General features: G+C 40.7%; 1 protein-coding gene across 3 annotated transcripts; it reads left to right on the forward strand.

Moving 5' to 3' along the window:
* The first annotated feature begins 122 nt into the window (after nucleotides 1-122).
* GTF2B (general transcription factor IIB) lies at nucleotides 123-22519 on the forward strand. Of its 3 annotated transcripts, none has more exons than XM_069022884.1 (7): nucleotides 123-190; nucleotides 3107-3213; nucleotides 13148-13281; nucleotides 19271-19417; nucleotides 19554-19683; nucleotides 20265-20546; nucleotides 22134-22519. In XM_069022884.1, the coding sequence occupies exons 1-7, from the start codon at nucleotides 174-176 to the stop codon at nucleotides 22265-22267; spliced, it is 951 nt and encodes a 316-aa protein (XP_068878985.1). In that variant the 5' UTR covers nucleotides 123-173; the 3' UTR covers nucleotides 22268-22519. The 3 variants fall into 3 exon arrangements, with proteins under 3 accessions (XP_068878985.1, XP_068878982.1, XP_068878983.1); XM_069022881.1 differs by lacking the exon at nucleotides 123-190 and adding an exon at nucleotides 424-656; XM_069022882.1 differs by lacking the exon at nucleotides 123-190 and adding an exon at nucleotides 2683-2802.
* Nucleotides 22520-24431: the final 1912 nt, after the last annotated feature.

Below are 24431 nucleotides of genomic sequence, written 5' to 3' on the forward strand. Positions count from 1 at the left end.
AAACCAGCGGCCTTTGCGTCTGCTGGAGTCAGGCCGAGCGTTTGGGCAGGGCCTGTTTGCACGGCCTTCCTGCGTCACAGCCGCCCGACACCTGCGGGGCCCGCCCAGAGAAGCGCCACGATTTTCTCGTCGTTCGTCAGCCCAGTGCCAAACCACAACAGCTGTAGCAGGCGATGGCAGGAAGCAGGAAGTAAACTTTTTTCCTTCCCCTTTCAGGGAATTGGTCTCTGCTTAGTTTCAGAGCCAAGGACATGTTGTACCCCATACACGTTTGTGCAAGCTTGGGGCAGTTTTGCTTACACTTGTTTTCTGTGGGAATTCAGGAAACTGCTGGAGTGTGCGCAAGAGCAGCTGAACCGGAGTCACGGCCCGGGGACGGCACGGTGGGCTTTGTGCAGGGGGTGTGTGGGCTGCTGCCCGGGCCGATGGTTCCAGCCGATGTCCCGCAGCTGGCGCTGCCCGCCGGGACAGGGCCCCGGCTCGGGCCCGCAGCCTCACAACGCCACCGTGCGCCCGCCCCTGCTCCCGCCCCTTCGCGGCACCCGTAGGAGGGCTCGCGGCCCCGCCCGCCCCTCTCGGCATTTAATAGCAGCGGCCGCACCGCCCCGCTGTCTCCGGCACTGCTGCAGCGCCGCCGGGATGGCGTCCACCAGCCGGTACGGGGGCGGCCCGGGCGCAGGGGACCGAGGGAGGAGCGGGAGCGGCTCCCACATCGCTCCCGTCCGCGGCACAGGCAGAAAATGGCCGCGTCGCCCCCACTGCCGCCCGGGGACGGACCGGTGGCCATCGGCGCTCTTTCCTGGCCCCGGTGCTGCCGGTTTAGCGCGGCTCTCGCGGTGCCCGGCGCACCGGCTCCTCTCTGGTCTGTCGGGGCCGCTCCGTGCGCCGCTCCTGGGGCGGCGGGAGGCCGGACTTTGGGGAGCCCGCGCCTGTTTGGGCTGTGTCGGGAGGCCCCCGGCTGAGCGGCCTCTAAGGGGCCGAGGTCGCCGTCTTTGCGTCTTCGTGCTGCTATTGCTGGGCAGCGCTCTGAGGGGACGCCGAGGTTTTTGGGGGATTTATGACCCTGAGTGCGGGGCTTCTCGTTAGCGACAGCGCGGTGCGAACGGTCACCCGGCCCGGTTCTTTCCCCGAGCGCGGCTCCGGCCTGGCCGGGCCGTGCCGTGCCCTGAGGGCCTGGGGCGGTACCGAGCTCGTCCCACCGTGTCCCTCGGGCGGGCACCGCCTGGCGCGGCCCCCGGGTCCCTCCCGCTCCGCACCGCTTCGAGCCGAGGTGCAGCTCCCTGGCCTGGCTCCGCCTTATCGGGCTTTGGAAACTGCTTTTAGGCTCTCGCCCTAAATCCGTACCGGCACCAGTTTGTGACCAGTTTCGGGCTCTGAATTCTTTTCTCGTGGAGATATATCGAATTTTTCTTTCTAGTCAGGAAGGAAGGAAGGCCCACGAAGTCGACTGGAGTGACTCTTAACTCCTGCTAAACCTGTCCTAGGATCTAGGAAGTGCTTCCTAGTAGTCTTACTGCAACTCGGGAGTTATTTGCTGAGATGGGCCTTTACACACGTGCCATGCATTTTCCTTCGGTGTAGGTGGCTTAGTAAATTGAACCCATTGCAAGGAGTACGGTATATATGTCTAGATAAACCGAGGTAAAATTGGGATGGGAAGACAAATTTTTGCAATGTTTCATGAAGGTAAAGTCTGAAACAAAACACCACTGGTATTCTTTGAGGTGTCTGTTTTTTTTTTTTTTTTCTCTTGCTTAGTGTGTCGCTAGCCTTTTGTGTAATGCCAAATGTCAGGTGATTGTGAATGCTTTGTCAAGTGTGACAGTGTTGTCATATGAAACTACTAGCTGGGAATAGAGAGAAGGAAAGTAGTTTAAAGAGCTTTAATGTAGTATTTTGAATATAATTTACATCTGAAGATCTTGTGTTGACATGTGCTTTCTGGAGGTTTTAATATGAAAAGTGATGTTGATTTTCAGCTTTGGTTTCAAGTTGTAGATATTTTTTGTGAACAGTGGATTAAAGCGTTTGGGTTTGTATTTTAGACTCATCAGAAATATCTAAAAACTTAAGATGGAACGTATAGATTAGGTTGAAATAATGGCAGAAATAATAGTGGAAAATGGGGGAACTCAGAATAATTTTAATTGGAAATTTTTTACAGTCAAAAGGATTGTAAGTTGTTTTTTGGTTTAATCAGATGGGGCTTAGTGAGAAGCTGTGCTTTTTTTTTTTTATCAACTTCTGTACTCTGCTTTTTAGCTTGAGCAGAACGGCTTTGTGGAATACACAGATCCCAATTGTAAACACATGTTACTCCATTTCTGAAACAATTGGTCTTAGTAGAATTACTGAACAGTTGCTAGTATGAGGTATTTACTTTTAAAACATTTGGTTAGAAACAATTTTTTGTTACTTTGGTCAGTAACTAAAAGTTGTTGTAGTAAGTAATACTAATGCTTTATGGGAAGTTGTAATTATTGAAGATCCATGGGTGTGAGAGAGACAGATCCCTGTTGTCAGAACTTGTTGTCATATAATTGCCTTATGAGCTGATTATTTTTTGTTAAGATCTCTCAGTTAATTAATTGCTTAATTAAAAATGGGATTTATTCTTCAAATAGTTGAAAATAAACCAGTGTTTGAACTGGGAACTTTCTAAACATACATGTTGTATGTGCACTACTTCCAGAGTTAAGGACTTGGTAAATAATACTGTTCTGATCAGAAGGAGTGAAAATGCTCATTTGGAATGAAGAAATCACCACTGACTTCTTGGGAGACTTCATTTAGCAGTAGTTTGTGAGTTATGCTATGTTTAATCAAGTCTGTTACGTAAATTCTTGATGTTTTGAGTTGAAGTGGTTTTGGTATAGGATACATTACAATAAAATTGGAATTTAAGGTGATGTGAAGTCTTGATTGTCAAATGTAGTGTTACAGCATTTAAATAAAAAGTGCAGCTCAGGCAATCTTGTTAATATTCTATAATTGAAGTAATTAAATGCTGTATTATTAAAGCGTTGTTATCAGCAAGGAACTCTTTTGCTTTTGATATACAGCCTGCTTTTTTAATAATGATTAATACTTCTCATTTGTTTCTTAGTTTGGATGTACTGCCAAGAGTGACTTGCCCAAATCATCCAGATTCCATTTTAGTGGAGGATTACAGAGCTGGTGATATGATTTGTTCTGAGTGTGGGCTTGTAGTAGGTAAGTAGTTATTCATATTTTTATAAATTGCCATATAACCCAAATGTTGTGTGTAGGTTTGCTCTCCCTTGATGCCCAAGTGTGGGTGGTAGATTTGGTGGGGTGTTTGTTTGGTTTTGTGAGGTTTTTTTTTGGGGGGGGGGGGTATGTTTAGGGGTTTTTTTGTGATGGTCCGTTGGTCAAAAGCTTACTGTTTTGAATAGCCTGTTTTCTGGTAACTTCTTGGACTATGAAAAGGATCAAACTCTCTTTAAAGACTGAAAATTTAAAATATGCTGTAATATGAATTAGAGTAATCGTGCTGTCCAGTATTCTGTCTTTAGTCATGACTCTTCTTTCATTTAGGAAAGTATAAGAGATGTTATAAAAGTACTCTGTGAAATAACTTGCTTACAAGAAAAAAAAAATCACAACACAAACCCAAATCCCAACCAACCTCTGTTTCCCATTAGCTAGAGGTTATCTTCTGCCCTGAAGGATTTATATTTATATGATTGCCAGCACCTGTGTTTGTTAATTACCTCTCCCAAGGCTTTTAAGACAATCCTAAGTTTTCCCACTGGAATTCTGTGGAGCTCTTTTACTTGGTTTGTGTAGCAGCAGTTCCACAGACTAAACTGTATTACACTAAGAAGGGCCTTTTAGGCATTGTCTTTTGTTTAAATGAGAGGGAGGAAGTTGTCATAGAACCTGCTGCATATACATTTTTATGTATCTTTTCTAGGATGAGCATCTTACGTGCACCTTATTGTCTTTATTCCTTTTATCATGGGAATCTTTCCACGCTTGTATTATGATAATTCTTTAAACTTCATTGATTGCTGTTAATTTTTTGTTAGGCATGCCATTATGAGAAAAAAATCCTCCTTGAGGGTGCATGTTTGGGTGATTCATCCAGTGGTGCTAAATGTTTCAAGTTGTTTATATCCCTCTCTCCTAGACTTGGTGGTTTTGTTTTGCCTTGCTAAACTTAAAATTCTTCATAAAAAGCTGAAAGTTAAGGAATTTGTGGCAAAGGTAGTACTAATTTAGCCAAACAACTAAAATAAAATAACATAACTTGTTAAAGTAAATGTTAAACTTGAGTACCAGTTTCCTTTAAAATTACAAAACCATTTAAAACCTAAAGGAAGGGTTAAATCTGCTTTGTTAAAAGAAGGGCTGGTTTAAATTGCATAAATTTTGATAAAGGTCAGTGAATAAACTTGCTGGTTAAAAATTCAAATATCCACAGCAGTGTTTCGTACTGAAATATGATAGTAAGTGTCTAAGTTACAGCTTAAAAATAGTTTGGTGCATGTTCAGCTCTTTGTGGGGTTGTCATAGAAGTTGAGCAAAAGTTTAGAAAAGCCCATTTTGATCGGTTTATAACTTTTAAGATAGTTCTGGTATTAGGAGAAGAGGAAAAGCTTTTTCTTCGTAAATGTGATTTTTAGGAGCTTGGAATTTGTCAGAAGTCTCGCTTCATGTACCTTCTGTTACAAGGTACTCTTGCCTGAAGAGTTTATCCCTCTGGCTTTTCTGAATTAATAGCATTGGTCATTTTTTTAGTTCAAATTGTTAGCACTTTCAATGAGCAGGATCATTAGAATATTAATAGAAACTGTTGCTGAATTGAGTTTTTAATATGTTTGTAATTGTCTTAGTGCAGTTTACAGCCAGCATTACTGGTAGAATAAAAAATGTTTTTTAAGCTAGCATTTCTTGTAGATTTGTCACCAAAATGCTTTAACAGTGTTGTGCTGATTGTTCTCATTCTGTGTTACGTTCCTTCAGCTATTTAGCTTACCTATATGTGTCCAATTCCTTAGCTAGGGTATCCAGCAGGTAATTTGGAAAACCAGTTAAATAGGATCAAGATAAATAATTGAAGAGCACATGATCAAAGAGAAGTGTGAGCACTCAATATTTTCTCACCTGATCTGATGAGAAATTTAGAGGAGGTGTAAACCAGATCCAGTTCTTGATGCCTGTTTTCTGGAGATGCTTATGAAGTAGGGATGTTTTAAAGGAGTGAATACAAAATTTGGTTTTGATGTGTTCCAAATGCAACTTTTCTGTATTTGTTGCAGATTCGATGATACATGTTCCCCTTAGGAGAGTAACAGTTTCATTTCTTGTTTTTTACATAGAAAAGTTTTGTTTCAAGGCTTGCATGCGTCATGATCGCAAGTGAGCAGAGCCCACTGAAAATATATTTTGGGGTGGACTAAAAGTTACTGAGATCTTTTTCAGTGAAGGGGATCATTTAGAACAGTTAAGCCCCCCACCCAAAAATCAATATACTGTGTGGCCAAAGAAGTGCTACAGGTTTATTTTAAAATATTATGATTTTAGTGTCTGCAGAGCACTGCTGGTGTATGTGGGACAGAATGGTAAATGCTGAATTTGTGCTCTTGCTTTACTACTGTAATGTACATACTGGTGTGACTTCACTGTTTTTTTTTTTTTTTTTATTTGGTGTGTGTGTGTGCAGTTTAGCTGTAGACAGAGCTAATAGTCTTTGACTTAACTAAGTGTATTTGCATTTGATGTTTTTCTTGCTTGCTATGGTAAAGTACTGAAGTTGCATATTTATGGAAAAAGTGTAAATTTATTATCTGTAGAACTGTGTTGTAGGATAAAATAGCTGGTGCATAGATAGTTTTCAGGTTTGTAATCAATTTTCAGGGAATAGGAGATTAAATCAGTATTATTATAATAAATGATCATGCATTTATCAGGTCTGCAGTTGAAAGGGTAAAGCAATAGAAAATTTTGGGGGAGCAGGAGGCTAGGAGAAGGGGGAGCTGATCTCTTTATCAACTGAATTCCATATTTTAGGCAGAGCTGCATGTTGTGAGTACTATGTTTTAAAGGGATTTTTTGAGAGATTTTTAATCAGAGTTGTTTTCTACTTGTAGGTTTTATTCTTAGTCTCAGTAAGATTGAAATTTAAATTAAATCTAGTACGCTGGGGATTTTGCACAGTATTTTCCACATGTTCTGAACAAACTGGTGTTTTGCTGTGCAGTATTAAGTCTTGTAATGTCGGTATGACTGAGGCTGGTGTTGAGTATATTATTGTTTCAAAATACTGCTTCAGTCTAGTATAAACTCTCATCTACCTTTTCACTATTACCTTTTGTGGATTAGCTTGTGTTCTGTCTTTTCATGGTAATTATTTCCAACTTGTTAACTTTTCCCTTTGCTAATTGCTTTTTGCATGAAAGGCACTTGGAGACCTAAATTACAATTATCCATGGAATTTTGATATTAGCCTGGATTGACCTGCATTTGAGACTTTACAACTCTGTCCAGATTTATTTACTTTCACAAGAATTGTATTTTATTATCCTTACCTTTCTCCATTCATTCTAATCTATGTGCTACAGTAAGGGTCCTTGGGCTGGTGGGGGAGTTCGTGGGCAGAGTTCTTAGGGCTTGGAGAAGTACTTAGTACTGTGTTAATTTAAAATGTTCACCATATCTCATTCTCCAGACAGACTTGGTGGGGGGAACAGCATGTTCTTCAAGAACAGAAGGCTAGTAAATCCTCTTTCTTGACAGGTAAATATTTTGTTTACTACCTTATAGGCAGTAAAAAAGGCTGGGAATCAGCTGATGTGCCAGAAGGGGCTGAAGAAAGCAGAGTGAAAGTGGAAGACAAAGAACTGAATTTTCTTGTTGTAGCAAGGTGGTGACGTGAATTTCAGAGGATAAGAACCAGTCCAGTGGCATGTACTGCTGTGTAGTATCTCAGGTATTAGGAATACCTTTCTAAGACATTCCTTAAATTTCTATATAGCTTCATTAAATGTTGTCTTAGTGTGCCAGAGTTAAGCAGCGAGGAATTTATTTTCAGTATGTAGTAAGTGATTTTCTCTAACTTAGCACTCTGCTTTGGTAGGCAGGTGTGGCTGAGAGAGGAACAGTGCTCTTGTATGGAGCTCTTTTTGGGTAGGCTTTGATAAAAAAGCAGAAGTCTGTCTCCAGCTGATGAGGATCCTCGGACACGTATCAACTTGTTAAAGCTTTGAATCAGATTATGACCAATATTCAGATACTTATGCCATGTTCTGTGTATACCTGAGAGTTCAGTTGAAGAAATTTAGGGAAAAATATTCAGTAGCCTGTGGTCAGGGGTAAGGCCGTTGCAAAATTCTGTCTGTGTAGTTGTTTGGCTGATACTTCTGAAAAGTTTGAGATTGAAATGGTACATTGTAAGTTCAAGTGTGGTCCATGAAGAATAGGTAAGATTTGACTATACTGCAGATATTTCCTTCTCAATAAACAAGTAGGAGAGGGTTTCACAGTTGCCTTCCAACTGGCCAGTTCATTACTCAGGATGTCTGTCAGTAGGGGTAAGATTGCTTGCTTCTGTATAGCTGCTTGTTTTTTCTGAAAACCAAAGAAACCATTTTTTTTCAGCTGTTTGTAGTATCCTGTAAGTGGGGAAGGTGCTTAAGTACTTCTGACTTGGATCCAGTAGAGGGCAGTTACATCCATAGGGAAAAATCTTTTAGTACTTGGGGTTATGTTCAGGTTTACTCCTTTCTGCAAGTATTGTTAATCTTTAAAACTACAATATGAATTCTTAATTCAAAGTATTGCTTAAAACAGTAGGCAAAAGTCTTTCGATACGAATGTGTATTAGCAGCTTTTACATGCTTGGTGTCCAAACTACTAAGCTGGTCTTGCAAAAAGACTTCACATTCAGGGGAAAGCTAATTATAGAGGATACTGATGCTTAAAGACATTCTCAATAGTTGGCTCTTGCATGAGCATTCATGGATACTTAATACAGGCAATTTATAATATGAAGAAAATAACTTACTTGCTGTTCTCAGCCAGCATTTCAAATAGTCTGTTTTAATTCTAACCCTTTTCAGTTTTAAAGGCAGGGGTGATACTTTTAGGTGTTCAGCAGTAATGCTTGTAAGAGTGGAAACAGAGTTTACATGTTAAAAGTTAGCATCCTTTGTCAGGCTTTGAAATAAGCACTGCTCTTAGCATGAAATTTCCTGGAGGGTGGAGGGGGCTTTCTAGTTGTGGGATTCTTGGCTGGCAACCAGAGGTGTTTGAGAGCCACTAACAGTTGCATTAAGTGAAGAGCTAGGTTTTTCTCCTAGAGTAACAGTAACATTTTGAATCATCCTATTTAGGGAATGGTTCTTTACTTGCTTCCTTACCCAGCTGACAAAGTGATTTAGGCAAATAAGGGCTAGAAACAATCTGAACTCCTCTGATGGAAAAGGAGTCTCTAATTTTGTGATGTAGGGTAGATCAGACACAACATTTTAAATTGAGATTCTGTAGTTTGGAGCATCCTTCACAAGTACTTGAGCTGTTAATCTTTGAAAAGCCTCAAGTCCTGGAGAGGTGTAACTTCAGCTGACCAGACTTCTCCACCTGATCATTTCACATTTCTACTCTCATTTGCTTCCTCCAAAATTACTGTGGAAGCTGATGGCTTAGGAAGCCTGTAAGTCCTTTTAGATTTGTCATCATTTTGATATGCAGGAGCTGCTGAGCCTTTGTTCTTGTAGCAGTCATTTGCCTGCGGTTCTGTACTGTCTTTTTCAATCCATAGTTGCCTTTTGGTACTGGTGTGATGCTGTTGATGTCTGGCAACTAGTAAAAATCATCTGTGGCTTTTTTGTTTTGTTTGCTTGTGGGGTTTTTCTGTTTGTTTAGCATCTGAAAGCCTGCTTTAGTTATTTTAATTGTGTTGTGAATAGACTGGTGTTGCTGGTTGTGATGATGTGTTTGTGGTGTTGACAATTCATTGAAAACAAGATAACTTTTACAAAGAATACTACTGTCTTATAAAAGGCTGGAAATTTTGTAGAAAAAGCTGGGACTGTAAAATTGTGCGTTCATTTTTTTCCCTCCTCATGAGTTTATTTTTTGGTAACATTTTATACATTTGGTTCTTACTAGAAGTTCTAAAGCTGCAAAGTAGAAAAAAAGGTTGAGTGCTACTCAAGTATGGGGCAGTCTGTAAGCTAATAAATAGAATGTGGAGTCGAACCTGGAGTACTGTGTCTAACTCTGGCCTTGTCTGTACCAGGAAGAGAGACTTGCTGGAGCAAGTCCAGCAGAAGGTTGCAAAAGTGATTTGGGAGTTAGGAGAGGCTGAGAGCTGACACTTAACCTCAGACTGTTCAGCCTGGCTCTGTGCAGTTTCATGTCTTCATGATTCTCCCCACCTTGTAATCTGCTCCTTTAGTTTTTTCACTGTAGATTGTTGCAACACCTGATTACCCTGCTTAATAAGGGGCTGACTAAAACTTAGGGTAATCCTAATATATATATATATGTATTTAGATTTGGCATTGTAAAATGCTTTTAATTAAAAGTATGATATATGTGCTCACTAGATGGCAGCAGATTCCTTAACTAACTGTAAGAATGACACATTCTCTACTAACAAACTTCTAATACTGTATTTATGTTAAAATTAAAATGTTAGTTAATAATACACAGAACTTAATGCAATATACAGCTAACATTAGAGCTCCTCTGAAAAGAGCTTACAAATGTACCTTCTCAGAACTGTTTCAAGACTGGATATGCTCATGAATATTTCTTGTTTTGGTTAGACATCTTGAATTTTAAGCTGTATTGTCTTCTTATAACAGATAATGCAAAATGCAGGAGGAGAAGAAAATGCATATGTTTTATGAGTTATTGCAAGTGGAGTGCAATGTTAAAATAGCTGCTATTCTCTGTAAATATGTAACTGAAAATTCAGGACTTGTTGATTGAAAATATTTTCCTCTCAGAAATGACTTCATTTTTAGGTGAGGAGTAAACCTACGTAGATTTTGATGTATAGATATTTCAAGCTAATTTTTGAAAACTGCTGAAAATTCTATTTTTATTTTTGAGTCTGACCTGAGTTTGCTTTTGCATTTCTGTAGCACATGTTCTTTGCATTTGTCAGTTGTGAAGAAAAGTAACCTTGGCCTGAGGTTTTCCGTTCTGAGTAGCACTTCTCCATTTTACTAAATGAGCTTTTCAGACGATGGGTAACCTGAGTCAGGGAAGTTGGCAGTCCATGTTTGCACTGGAGCCTGTGTGTTAGTCTGTTAGACTGTATTTTAAAGAGAAACTGAATACTGGAAGAGTAGTTTATGAAAAGAAATGGAGCAATGGGAGAAAAATTCATCTGTTCAGAAAGATGCTTTAGCATATCAGCCTGGAGATGCATTTCGCAAGGATTTGGTCCTGTAAATGGTTGTTTTTGTATGTACTTAGAGGAGGAAACTGAGAAGATGAACTCATCTGTTCAAAAGGACTGCATCAAAAGGAAGTAGTGGAGTATGTGACCACTCCAATCCTTATTGCAGCTTTATAGAGTTGCCCAAAACAATACAATAATGTGAGAAAGGAGAGACAACTTTATAGTGTACTTATTGGGAGCTTTTATACTCTCATGTAAGACTAAGTTTAGTGCTTTAAAGTTTTTTGCTTTGACCACTTAGGGTGGGGCTTAATTGCATCTGTACTAATATCACAGTTCCAAAGTGGTTTTTTGTATTTTGAAGAATTAAAGATAGTAAATGCCACATTTTGTGTTTTGTTTTTGTTTCTTGCTAAACAGGGTAATCCAACCCATCGTGCTTGTAGCTGAATGTATTTTCCATCTACGGAAGCCTTTGGGCTTATTTGTTCCATTTTCATTAATACTTCTAGCTTGTGTCACACTTTTATAAAAGCCTTTTGAAAGATGGAATGTGCTGCCTAGGACCTCTGTATATTTTCAATGACACTGACAGTATACAGAAAAACTTCTTTTCTGCAGTAGCAGATTTCTTGGCAAAATGAAGGTATTTGCATACTGCATCTTAACTACACAAATGCTTTATATTCAGTGATTTGTTCTACTTAATATTTTCTTACTCTGAAATAGTAGTCTCAATCTTCTGTTTGTAAAGTGTTTGCCAAAGCAGGCAGTGATATAGAACTTTTTTGTTAGAGCAGGAATGGCTCATAACTTACAAGAGGCAGATCCCTGAGTGAGTCATTTAGGTCATTCCCACTTGTGTGGAAAAATATTACATCATTGCTCTGTACTCAGTGTTCTATTTATACCATGCCAGAATTTTAAGTACATTTTGCTTTTTTTAGATGCTGTAAACAGTATTGGGGGTTTGTCTAAAAGTAAAGTTACTGCTAGGCCATAGAAGGAGCATTACTGAATCAAATATTTACAGAGAGTCCAGGAGCCAGAGGAGCACACTGTCTGCAAATTTAAGCTTGCCAAGGGTGTGGGGGTTGACCTTTATAGCAGAAAGAGTAAAAGGCGGCACAGATCCATCCTGTCCTTAACCCTGTAGCTTTTAATAGTTGTTTTTTTTCTTCTCCCTTGTGGCTTTTATTAGACCAGTAAAAAAAGGTGGAGCCATAGCTATGAGCATGTCTGACAGATACTGATGAGAATACCTTTAACTTAAAGTTATTATTTTTTGTTGTAGCAATTTCTTTTGGTTCATTCACAGCTTTCAATTTCAGGCATTCTCCTTGCATAATTTTATGTTAAAAGTTGAGTTACTCTGTCAGAATAGGTTCCGCTTAAATCCCCCGGGTAATTCTGCAGTTGCACCACTCTATCCACAGCTTCTGCATTTTCTCCAGCTTCGGATCTTGTATTACCATTGTTTGTAGAGTGCTTTTTTCTATCTTGTTTGTTTTCACCAGGTTAAATCAGCCTCTGTGGTTTCATTCTAAAACTTCCATAATGGAAATTATGCAGTCAATGCTACTTTTTTTTTGCAAACATTTCTTTCACAACACACTTAAACACTGATAAAGGTGGTGAATTTTTCCTTAGGTTTAGCAAAGAAGGGTGCCAATTATTCTGAAGTTTCTTCTGACATCCTACACAGAGCTGTATTCTGCTTTACTGCAGAACACTTAAGTGTTCTTCTGTACCTGTATTCTTAAAAATTCTGTAGTATTGCTCTGGAGGCAACACCTTTGAGATACAGCTTTTATCAGATCTGTGAATACGGTGAACTGTGCTGCCAGCAGTGGCTTTGGGGCTGGGGTTTATGTGTTTTCTTTTGTGTTTCTTTTTTACCCACCTAAATGTCTGTTGTTGTGTTTACTGTAGGGCTTTTGCCTGCATCAGAATGTTGGTGAGAATTATTTCTCAAACTGGTAAGTTGCTGTAGGAAAGGTTTAGGTGAATGTCAGATTAACAGAGGACAGCAAGGAAAGTTGTTTCATTCAAAGAATGTGGTGCTTTTCCTGTTTATTCTGAATCTGTACTGAAACTCTTCCAGGTATAGCAGGGTTGATTGTGTTTAAGAAGTAGTTGAGTATATATATTTTATCTTGATACTATCAAGCATCTTGGAATTGGGCAGGGTCAGATCTGCCTTCAAAAACAGAAATTGATCTGCAAAATGCCAATGGTGGGTTAGAAGGTACAAAACTGAGAGTACAAAGGACCTGGAAATGATGCAACAGAAGTAATTTACTATAGCTTAATGCGCTTGTGCATGATAGATAATTTACATGTGCACTATGAACACATGGCAAATGTGACAGAACTTGTTAAGTTACACCTGACTCATGGAGAACAATCCATAGGCAGTCCTGACTTCAGCTTGAAATTGAGGTTTTGATTCCTTTTGTGTATTGGAAATGCCGTGATGCTCTTTATGGATAACTGTAATCCATAAAGATTACAGTTCCTGTGTTCTGGATGCATTTCTTTAGTTTTTTATGTCTTCTGTGCAGCTTCAGTTGCATTTTTTTCCACTGCTTTAACTTGTAGGTCCTGAATATTCTGGTTCATTGTCCTGCCAGTTACTGTTGTGTTTGGGAATGCCAGCAGACTGCCTTCTTACAATGCAGAGCTCAGATGTCTGACTTAATGTTTCACACAGTATTTTAAAGCAGTGTGTTAATGCAGACTTTGTGTTGCTTTCTGTGTTCTCAGGTGACCGCGTCATAGATGTGGGGTCGGAGTGGAGAACATTCAGCAATGACAAAGCAACCAAAGACCCATCTCGAGTTGGGGATACTCAGAATCCTTTGCTCAGTGATGGTGACTTGAGTACAATGATTGGCAAGGTAACACTGGAAATACAAAATTTTACTAAGTTTGAGTGTTTTTATGCCAAGTACCAGATTGTATGTCCATAGAGAAACTATTCAGCATATGTATTTGTGAAGAGATTTTGCCTGAACTGAACTTGCATGTTTCAGCAGTAGTCCTTTCCTGTGAATAGAAGGAAAGGGCTAACCTTTGCAAAAAAACCAAAAAATTGCAGTACTGTGGGGTTACTTGCTACCCTTTGATGTGTTGCTATAAATAGGAAAGCTGATGTTTCAATTTTTAAAGAAGTATACTTTGACTTAGCAAGTGTATCTGAGATGATTCTGAAATAACATACTTAATTTTGAGATCTCAGTACCTAGTGCTGCCTGTTTTTTGGTAGTAAAATCTGTGTCAGATTCATATTGGAGACCTGGAGATCTCATGTTGTACACGTTCTTTCAACTGATGTTAATGCACTGAATGTAGAATTCTTTCATGGTGTGAGTGCCCCAGAGGAAAATATTCAATCTATATTTGGGTTGAAATTTTGTGGTGCAATCATAATCTTGCTGTTTCTCATGAGAGGAAGCAAGACTAGTCACACAAATGGATTCTCTTTAATGAAGTAGTGACCCAGGTAAGTTTTAGTTGTTGTACTTTCTGCTTCATTTTTTACTGCAAGATCCAAATTAATTTTTGTGGATTTCCTGAATGTTTCATGAAAAGTGGTGCAGTTGTTGATAAATAACTATTAAAAATGTTTTGCTGCTTTGTGTGTTACATGCACACCAGGATTTCTCAGAAGTTTTTGTCCCAGTGATGTTGCTAGGAGGAAGTGCCTAAATATGTATGGCTATGTGTAGGGAAGTGTCCAGCATACTTTTCATCCAAGAATTCTTCAAGCAAAGAAATAGACAACTTCTTCATAGAATACTGATGGGCAGCTAATGTTTCACCTTTAATGAAAAAGAAACCTTCTCTCTGAGGAATTGTCCAAGTAGATGGTTGTGTTTGGACAACTCCAAGCCTTGCTGCCTATCACATTTTAGGATTTTAGGTGGCTTTGGGAGTCCATTCAGGCAAACAAATTTCTGCACTGCTCCATTAAAAACATTGGCACTGCTAAGTGGCTCTGTGAAGCAGTGCTGTAGAAGTCACTGGAATTTTAATGCCACCTGCATAGGATCAGAAAGATTGCAGTTCAGAGGGCTTGGACTTCTGTTGCTGATTTGGTCAACTGTGATAAAGACCTATACCTTTATAGACAGATGGAGAAATGGACTATTTGCTCCAGGTTCACATTGTTCCTCGTTTTGGGGCTGTGTAAATATGAGGTTTGTTTCTGAGAGCTCAGTTTGATTCAGTCAGTAGAATGACCTGAGCATCAGAAATGAAAGAATGACCTTTAGAATCTGCGTGTTGGAAAAGACAAAAGATATTTTAGCTAAAGACAGATTTTGTGTCCAGGTGATCAGTGACTTGTGCTCTTAACCCTCTTCCCTTTGGAGGTTCAGATTCTAATTTAGAATAAAGAGGGATGGCAGCCTTAGTGAGAGAACTAAAGACACAAAGAAACTTTATGAAAAGTTTGTTTGCCCATGAAAACTAAAAATTTTTGGAGATGGGCATTCAACTAATAAAACAGTTTTGCTGAGAACCAGAAGAGGCATGACCAAACGTGCTGGAGCAGAGTGCCAGTCCATGAGGACGAGATGGCAGGGGTGTTAGTGTGGCATGATTTAACCGAGGGGAACAGAGTAAAAAGTACTGGAACTGCAGATTGTGTTGGAGAATGTAGAGGGGGCAGTCAGTCCAACTGTGGATACTTTATGTGCACAGGGAGGAATTGCAGAAGAGGTGCATTATTTTCTGTGGGAAATTGAGAGTCCCTTTGACAAACCAGGATGTTTTCTGTACAAGAGTTCCTGTGTTTGTCTTGCTGGTAAGCAGGGGCTCTGGGATGTCAGTTCATTGATGTGAACTCTGTATCTGGGGCTGCATTTTTTTTCAGTCATTTGCAAGGAGGAGAATGGCTTTTATCAGAAGATGCTGAAGAAATCTTCTCTCAGTGCTGAAAGGGCATGAATTTTGCAGCAAAAATAACTAACTCAAGGAAGTAGTACATTTCTCAAGCAGTCATCTGAAGTCCCTGCTGGCAGTAGGCTGGGATGTGGATTGACCTAGATATGTACAGTGGTTGAACAAGGGTGAAATTGGTGTAGGCATGTAAGGGTAAGTAGTATCTGACAGGGTACAGAACAACTGTTGTGAATTCCAGAGAATGAAGCAAGGTAAGGTTATTATTTTCCCAGTTACCAACTGCTCTTAGAATGGCCTGGAGTGGACCCTGTATTTGTGTGCCAGAGATAGCTTTACCCTTTCATATGGGACAGGACCAGGGCTATTTCTTTCTGCTTGAGGTAGGACAGCTGATAATAAAATCTTTACAGCTGACCTGTTCCACCCTCCCAAAAAGACCCCCACCAGAAAAAACCCTAAAACACAACCCATATTGTGGGAAATCTGAAAGAGAGGGACACTGATAATTCTCATGGCACATCACGTTAGAGATCTGTTGTCAACTCCTGGGAATGTAGGTGGAAGTGTTACAACAGTATTGCCTTGTAACAGTAGAGGAACAGGGTCAGTTCTGCTCCACAGAGTGGTTTGTCCCTCTTTCCTTTGGGAAGGCAGGAGGTGCTGGTCTGGGGCCCCTTCCTGCAAGGGGGTGTGTGGTCTGTATGTGATAGCAGCAGAGGCTGCTCTGCCCGTGTAAAGGGATTAATTCCTAATTGGTTTTAATGCTCAAGGAACCCATCTGTCTGAGGCAGCAGCAGCCTGCATTGGAACAAAGATTAATTTGCCTGTGAAGAGGAGAGTGAATAGCATAGTTGGCTGTGATGGAAGTGGTTTAAATTCCACAGGCAGGTCTTCAGGATACTGGCACAGAACTGTAACTCTGAAATTAGATACTGTGTGCTACAGTTGATCTGATTACAATGCAGATCAACTGGAGGCATGGTGAAGTCTCATGTTAATTGTGGCTTCATTGCCAGAATGTTACAGATAGTTTTAACATAAAATAAAATTAAAAAAAAACCTGAACAAGCAGCTTTTAGTTTTGCTTTGATATAGGGAACTCTTTTCTATGAATCTAAAAGAAAACTCTTAAGTTTTGTTTCCTATCTTGTGGAAAACATCTTTTGTCACCTTTGGTAGTTAATTGATTCCTTTCTGTAGTAACTGCAACTCCAAGAGAATTTAGATCGGTTGAAGAAAGATTTAATGCACTCTCTTGGCATAGAATTCCTATCCTTGGTTGATCAGGAAGCTGGCTGCTGTCAAACTGTATGGCCTGAATCTGGAAGTGCTACATTGATAAGCAATGAGAAGATATGAGGGGCTGATGATTCAAAAAGAAGAAAGGATCCATCAGATTGATCCACAATTCATAAAGTCAATTTCATTTCAGTTGAAACTGTGTGGCTTCTGTTTTTTTCCATGAAGGGAAAGGGACTCCTACCATGGTTGTCAAGGGCTGAAATCAACAAAGCACTGTCCCTTGGTTGAAAGCTCCAGAAGGAAAGTTAGATGGTGCATTTAAATAACAAATGCAGGGAGAATTTCTGTGGTTTACATAAGTAATTGAGGTGGAAGAGTGTTTTCCACCCCTTTGATAGTTGTGAGTTGTATATTGGTCATGGCTCTTGAAGAGTGCTCATATCAGCACGATAAAATCCTTGTCTAGTTTTACTCTACAGCACCTAATAGATGTGGGGGTTTTTATGTTTTTTTTTTTTTTTTTGTTTTGTTTTTTTTTTTTTTTGTTTTTTTTTTTTTTTTTTTTTTTTTTTTTTTTTTTTTTTTTTTTTTTTTTTTGTTTTTGTTTTTGTTTTTTTGGTTCTCCTTAACCCATGGACCAGGGAGAATCCCTGTGGTGAAGGGGAATACTTGCTGGCTCCATGACAGAGCAGTATTTCCTGGTAGTAGTCTCTGACATGAAGCCTGACTAGACAAGGACTGGGGACTTGCTGTTGTTTGTGCAGGGAACCAGGGGTGTGAGCGATGGCCAGCAAGGAGCCTTTTGACCTGAGACTTCTGTATACTTCGGGCCAAGGGAAGTTCTGGCATTATTTTTGAATGGAAGGCCTAGTATTGCTCTTTTTGGCCTGAAGTTTGTTGTGCTTTATTCTTGCTCTTTTTTTACCTTTTTGTCATACTGGGAGTCTTTGAATAGTTGGAGGTGTTCATCCAGCCAAGAAAGTAGGATTTTCTTTGGAGCAGACCTCCACTGTGTTGGTGCCAGGATCATGTTTGGGTGCTTATTTTGTGTGAAAGGATGTTTGAAGTAGTAGGAAAAAACCAGGAGTGGTTCTGGAATCTGTTGTAGAGACCTGTTGAAGGAGCTAGGGAGACTTGTGAGGGAGGGAGGGTTCTGTGCCAAAGTCCTCGGTTGCCACAGTGAATCAAGGTGTGTGAGCAGGGAGGGATCCACTGGGGCTGATGGAAATGGGATGTCATTGAGGCCTTGGGCGTGGGAAGGGGAACAGTGTAAGTGAATGGTCAAGAGCGAGTGTTATTAGTGTCAGTCAGAGAAGCTGTATTAAATGCAGAGGTGCACCTCAGAGAGATGATAGTGTTAGAGCCTGTGTTAAAATAGAAGGGCAGTTCCTAAGAACATGGGTCAGGAGAGAAGAAACTGGGTAGCTCAGAAGAAGGAGATGCCAGGGCGTGTTTTATCCTTTCTTCACTCTGTCTTTACCCCACTTTCTACAGCCTGGACATCTCAACACATTGCTGAGTATTCAGTTTGAGAACTCTGTGTGCAAGTGCTTAGCCAGGTTGTCAGTCAGTCACAGATCAAGACCTGCTTTATGTTTACTGGTTTTGGCAAGATGACAGTGCAGTAGTTGGCATCTGCAGTGGCTTGTTTAAAATGACTAAATCTGTCTGCAGTGAAAGTTGGATGCCCTGCCCAGGTAAATTGTTTGAAGGTACCAGCAAGGAATAAATGTTGCAGATTCAGGAAAACCAGGTTTCTACACATAATGGAATTGTGAAGAAGTGTTTTCCACTTGAAAGAGCTGGGGGGGCCCTGCATACCGTGACAGCAAACATACATGTAGACAACGTAAATTACAGACATTGCTGTTCTGAACTTACAAGACATGTTGTTGTCATCAGCTGTCACTAATCTGACATGGTATAATTTGGTAAAGACTTGTTTTGGACTGCTGGCAAATTGAAAACCTTAAACATTTTAGACCCTCTTGGCAGGGCAAATTTGTATATTTAATAGAAGTATGCAATCTGCATTATCAGTTTTAAGGTACAAACAAAAGTATACCTTGGAAGCTTGTTTTGAAGTTGCCAGGTTGAGTTTGAGGCTCTTAATTCTCCGAAGGCCTCAAGCCCTTCTTTTAAGAGGTCTGTGGTTTTCCCATAAAGTCAAAATATAGAGATATTCCCATTTTCTGATTAAGGCTTGCAGCCTCTAACAGGCACGGTATCAAGTTGGGTTTGACTGGTTTGTTGGTTTGGGTGTTCTCTTTGCCCAGGCCTTCACTCCATGGTTATCATTGTAACAACTGATCTCCAGCTGACCATAAAATTGTTTTTCTGGCTTACCTGTCTGCCACAGATGCAGCCCAAAGGACACACAAGAGTTGCACAGAATATCATCTTGGACCTCAGCATTGGTGCCAGGAGTATTGAGATGCACACATTGGCTATATATTACCTTACTCTTTTTTACTCTGTAACTATTGTTACATGAGGAAAGAAAAAGCCCCCTGTGATTTGTGGTCTTTGGAAAGCAATTCACGATTTGAGACTGGTGCAAAGTGTAGAACCTGTTGTGTGGAACAATGCGCAATTGAATGAGTTGCTTTCAGTGATGTTTCTTTGCATGACTGTTGGAACTGTTGCCTTGAATTAAAATGTATAAAGCTGGAAGATGTTTGCTCTTGAAGTGAGCAGGAAGTTGTGTGTGTTATTGACAATACAAATGATTCTTTTCAGGGCACAGGTGCAGCAAGTTTTGATGAATTTGGGAATTCAAAGTACCAAAATCGCAGAACTATGAGCAGCTCTGATCGTGCGATGATGAATGCTTTTAAAGAAATTACAAACATGGCAGACAGAATCAACCTCCCTAGAAATATAGTTGTAAGTTCATGTCTCCCTTTCTTAAATTGTTCTGGCATTGACTTAGTTAGCATAATATAATGAGCACATGAATTTTTGATATTGCTGCTAATTAAATGGCCTAGAGTTAATTAAATTTTGTCTTCTTGTGTTGAAGGATCGAACAAATAATTTATTCAAGCAAGTGTATGAGCAAAAGAGCCTGAAGGGGAGAAGTAATGATGCTATTGCCTCTGCTTGTCTCTACATAGCCTGTAGGCAAGAGGGGGTTCCAAGAACATTTAAAGGTACGTTTTCAGTGATAGATTCAGTTTTGCTGTGAAGTAAAGGTTTAGTTACTGTCACTGTAGGAGGTTGGTTTTCTTATTCCTGGACTTTGTCAAATGGGTTGTTCTCAGCTGTAGCTCTCCTTTCAGGGGTGGGCAGAAGGGTCTGTGGGAATTTGTTATATTTGTGTAGTAGGCTCTTGGGCCATGGGGGTTTTAGCATTTGAAAGTTACTTTGAGAGTTGGTGAAACTTAAAAGGCATTGCTTTGATTAGAGGATGGATGGGGGGCTGTTGTAACTGAACTTAATTGAATTTGAACCAGCAATTCTGCAGTAAATTTGTGCAGCTTTTCCCTGACAGAGATGCAACTCTCTAGCATTGAGTACCAAATTTCCCCTACTAACTGAGCTGTGTTAATTAGCTCCTTATGATAAATGTGCACTGACTGAAGTTTCACAAACATTCAGAGCTTATTTAGTGATGGTGGCCTTCAGGACATTGGCTGTCTTTGTGGGTCTTAATATATTGATAATCAACTTTGATTATTTTGGGGGAGCGAATGATGTGAAGCCTAAAATTTAATTTATACTCTTTCTTCAGAAATATGTGCAGTGTCCAGGATTTCAAAGAAGGAAATAGGCCGGTGTTTTAAACTTATTTTGAAAGCTCTGGAAACCAGTGTGGATTTGATTACAACTGGAGACTTCATGTCACGATTCTGTTCTAATCTGGGTCTTCCCAAACAAGTACAAATGGCGGCAACACATATTGCCCGTAAAGCTGTGGAATTAGATTTGGTTCCTGGAAGAAGCCCTATCTCTGTAGCAGCTGCAGCTATTTACATGGCATCACAAGCTTCTTCAGAGAAAAGGACACAAAAAGGTAAAACTTGACTTTTTTGGTCAAAAAAAAAAAGCTTCCTGCTTGAAAGAAAATTCAGTGTTACTGTAAAACTTGGATGAGGTCTGTGCAAACAGTGATAAGCTCCATTCTAACTGCATACAGCAAAGACCAAACCAGGATCTCCCAGTCCCCAAAATGAACGTGGAGTAGTTGGCTATGGTCAGTGTAAACAGAGTTCATTTTCTTCTGGTATTAGAAGTTGGATTCTTGAATGCAGTGGACCAGTGCATTCAAATGAGCATAATAATTTAAGTTCACCCATGCTAATATTTGCACATGTCCATTCTGCGACTCTAAAATACTTCAAATGCAAACTTGGGGGCAGTTGCAGGGAGCACTTGGGCTTTGGGATTACACTGAATCTTCAATCATTCCTACAGCCAGGAAATCACCTGCATTAGTACATGGTCCTTGACTTACTGTGAGCCTGTAGTAAGGACAGAAAATATGGGATTGCAGGGTTTGTTGTGGATCAGCTGGAGCAGATTCCCTGCTGGTAGGGTAGCCCCTGGGGAGCCAGTAAGGAGTTCAGGGCTCTTGAGCCTCAGGGCAGCATGGATCAGCCCCTGGAGCTCAAGGGAATAAGGCCTACAGGGTAGCAAGGCCTGGAGAAAGAAGTGTGCTAAGGCTGCAGGGGATAGAACTTGATGTGAGAAATGGATCCAAGTGCTCCACTGAGTTGCCCAGTTCAGATCAGAAATGTTAAAAATGTAGCAGTTTCTGAGTGGAGAGTTCCTTTTGGATAAAGAATAGCTTTTATCTGTCAGGTTCTGGTGTTTTGTTCTGCGTTTGTAACTGCCTGTGTCCCTGGAGCGTCCATCATATTGGCACTTTCCTGGGCCTGTGAGTGCTCTGGAGCCAAGGAAGTTCAGAGCCTTCATCCTTGCTCGTTGTGAGCTATGGGATTGTATCTCTTGAGAGTGAGTGTTAAAATACAGCTGCCTGCCATGGACACCATGGCTCCACACTGTTCCAGTGTTCTTGGACAATGCTGAAGGCTCTCATGCAGTTCAAGGTTTAAATTCCTAAGTTGACTAAATCTTGAATAAATTTAAGTTTCTGTGCATCTTAAACAAGTGTTCCCTTGGCTCGTTAGACAGTGCTCTGTGTCTCTGCCTTATTTTTTGGTGCATTTTAAGGTTAATGTATTTAATCTTTAATTGAAGGTATCACTTTTTGTCTGTGACTCAGTTTTTTGTTTGCTTTTGCTTATATTTCATCAAAGCATAAAAATGAAGATCCAGAAGTTGATGATGATTTGTTAAAATACTGTTGGTCATATATAGAGTTTGCAATAGATGTTTCTAATGACTTTTGCACTCTTAGCCCTCTGCCAATTTGAAATTGATGTTATTCCAAGATTGATAGGTTAAGTTGAACTGTGACACATGAAAAGACAGACTTATGCATGCAAAATATTAGTCACCACAGTTACAACCATTTCTAGCAGGCTTTTGGGAGAGTTGCAAATGAAGCAAGTGTCTAGTGCCTCTTGATAAGTTATGCTTGCTGGTTTCTTCAAATGGCAAAAGTAAAAACTAATCACTTCTCTGCTTTTTGTTGTAGAAATTGGAGATATTGCTGGTGTGGCTGATGTTACGATTAGACAGTCCTACAGGCTGATCTATCCTCGAGCTCCTGATCTTTTCCCAGCAGACTTCAAGTTTGATACCCCAGTAGACAAGCTACCACAGCTGTGAGATTGCAGAGGGTTAATTTCTGCTAACCCCCTCCCCCAAAAAAACCAACAAAAACAAACTCTTTATTTTTGCCTATAATAAAGGATGTACAAAGTGTTAATATTGGGTCTTCGTGTTGTGGAACTGGAGGATCTGGAGATGGAGCATAACTGCTGGAAGGCAGCACACATTCCAAGGGTAAAGAAGCTCATTGTGTGGCATTTTGTATGTATATATTAGTGGAAGTAAATATTTAATAACTGTTGCAACAAATTTAATTTCATATCGTTGTACTTATTTAGATTTCTTTTGTAGGGATCCAGTAAGATGTATTTTGGAGAATTTAAAATATTGTGTAATTCCCAAATAAACTGTTTTCCAAAAACACCATCTTGTGGGTATGACTGCAGTGTGACATGCACGTACTGTTGTACATGCTGAGAACTGGAATGCAGTCCGTGGAATGGTGGAGTGAGCTTCATGATTGTGGCCTTGGTCACGAGGCTGCTTAAATGCTCACTTTCTGGACAATTTCTGATCTCTAGTGTGGTTTAGTAGTTGTAGGGAGCTGTAGTGCAGGTGCTTGCACCCAGAATGTAAACAGTTGCTGAAAAGCTGTTCCAAGTTTTGCACAACTGCTGCAGAATATTTCTAAACTGGTTGTGAAATGATTAATCCCATCCTTGGCACAGTCTCCCTCATTCTCACTGATGTCTCTGCTTTTCTTCTGTGAATTTGACATAATGACAAAGCAGCTAAAGAGAAGCATGAGGACTCACTTTAGCTGAATTCCTGGTAACTAAGAACTTTGAACACTGGTTGTCTCCTGACAGTGTCCCTTTATGTACAAAGCAACAAATGTGCTTAACTGGGAGTCTTCTGGTTCCTGAGTTCATTTTGTATCACAGGTGCAAATTCAGTTTAACCACACAAATGAACAGCTGAGGGGTCAGCTTGCTGCACATCTGTTCCTAAGCCATCCAGAGGGAAGGCTATGTGCAGTGCTAATAGCACTAATTGCCAGTAGCCCTCACTGTTTTCTTGCTAGTTGAGCTTTAATCCTCTTCTGCTAGTAGACTGGAAATATGGCAACTGAACATTTTTTAATGCAAACAAATAACAAAGGTTGTACAGTCCTGTTGCACCACAGGAGCTGTTGGTTGCAGCCATGAAATATTCTGGTCTCAGTGTTAGAAGGGGTATGACCAGTAGTTTGGAGCGCATGGATTCAGTGTCTGAGGTATTGCCTTTGACTTTGTTGCAACACTTTGTGTTACCTGGGCATTCCTGGTCTTGGTCTGAGCTATTCTGCCTGCCTCCTCTGGTAAAGGTGGGATGTGTTGAATGGGATGGGCCTGACCTTTAATGCTCTGTTACATCTTGGGAATGCAAAGGTGGAAATTGCTTTTTCTATGAGTGCTGCTTTCCAGTATAGATTCGTGGGTTAAATCTACTCCATGGAGGTTAAAAGTGACTGACATGTACATTGCCCATAATGCTCATACTTAAATCCTTTCAGGCATTAGGTGTGAGCACTTGACATGTGAGGGGTGAATGTCTGCAGTTGAAACTGTTGCATACACCAAAGGCTGTCTGGACAGGAATTTAAGTATATCTTTGCAAAGCTCTGAAGTGCAGCAGATGGAGGCAGGGATGTGCAATCCTGCCTTGACCCTGCAGTTCCACAAGCAGTTCCTGTGTCTGCCGGGCTGTGGAGCTGGCAGTAACTGCAGCACAAAGAGGCAGAACTGGGAAGCTGCTTGATGGGGCAGGTATATCCTGAAGGCCACTTACTACTGGCTGCAGTAGACTGTAGTTAATGTGAAGCATTCCAGGAAAAAAAAAGGCCTAGCTCTGAAATGGTTTTTAGGCACCTCTGAGCCCTTTGGTAGCTCCGGCCCTGCCTGTGTCAGCCAGGCCGGGGGGCAGGGCCCAGGGGCAGGGCCCAGGGCGGCAGCGTTTGCCCGGGAGCAGGGCCCGCAGGGCCGGCAGTGGCTGCCCGCAGGCTGGGGGTGCTCTGCTCACCCGGGGATGGGTGCGAGCCACCTCCCTCAAAGACAGCCCGGGAGAAGGCAGGAGGCTGAAGGGTTGCATTCCCCACACACAAGTGCAAGGGCAGAGCATCTTCAAGCACCTCCTGTGTTAATTCAATGGCAGTTCAGACTAGATCCTTGAAACTCAGGAG

This window comes from Aphelocoma coerulescens, chromosome 8 (genome assembly GCF_041296385.1).
Source record: "Aphelocoma coerulescens isolate FSJ_1873_10779 chromosome 8, UR_Acoe_1.0, whole genome shotgun sequence".
Classification (NCBI taxonomy): Eukaryota; Metazoa; Chordata; class Aves; order Passeriformes; family Corvidae; genus Aphelocoma; species Aphelocoma coerulescens.

Coding starts and splice junctions, on each gene's coding strand:
- GTF2B (XM_069022881.1), top strand. CDS start 439: ATGTCCCGCAGCTGGCGCTGCCCGCCGGGACAGGGCCCCGGCTCGGGC. Junction 19,418..19,553: donor ACCTCCCTAGAAATATAGTT/GTAAGTTCATGT, acceptor CTTGTGTTGAAG/GATCGAACAAATAATTTATT. Junction 19,684..20,264: donor GGTTCCAAGAACATTTAAAG/GTACGTTTTCAG, acceptor CTCTTTCTTCAG/AAATATGTGCAGTGTCCAGG.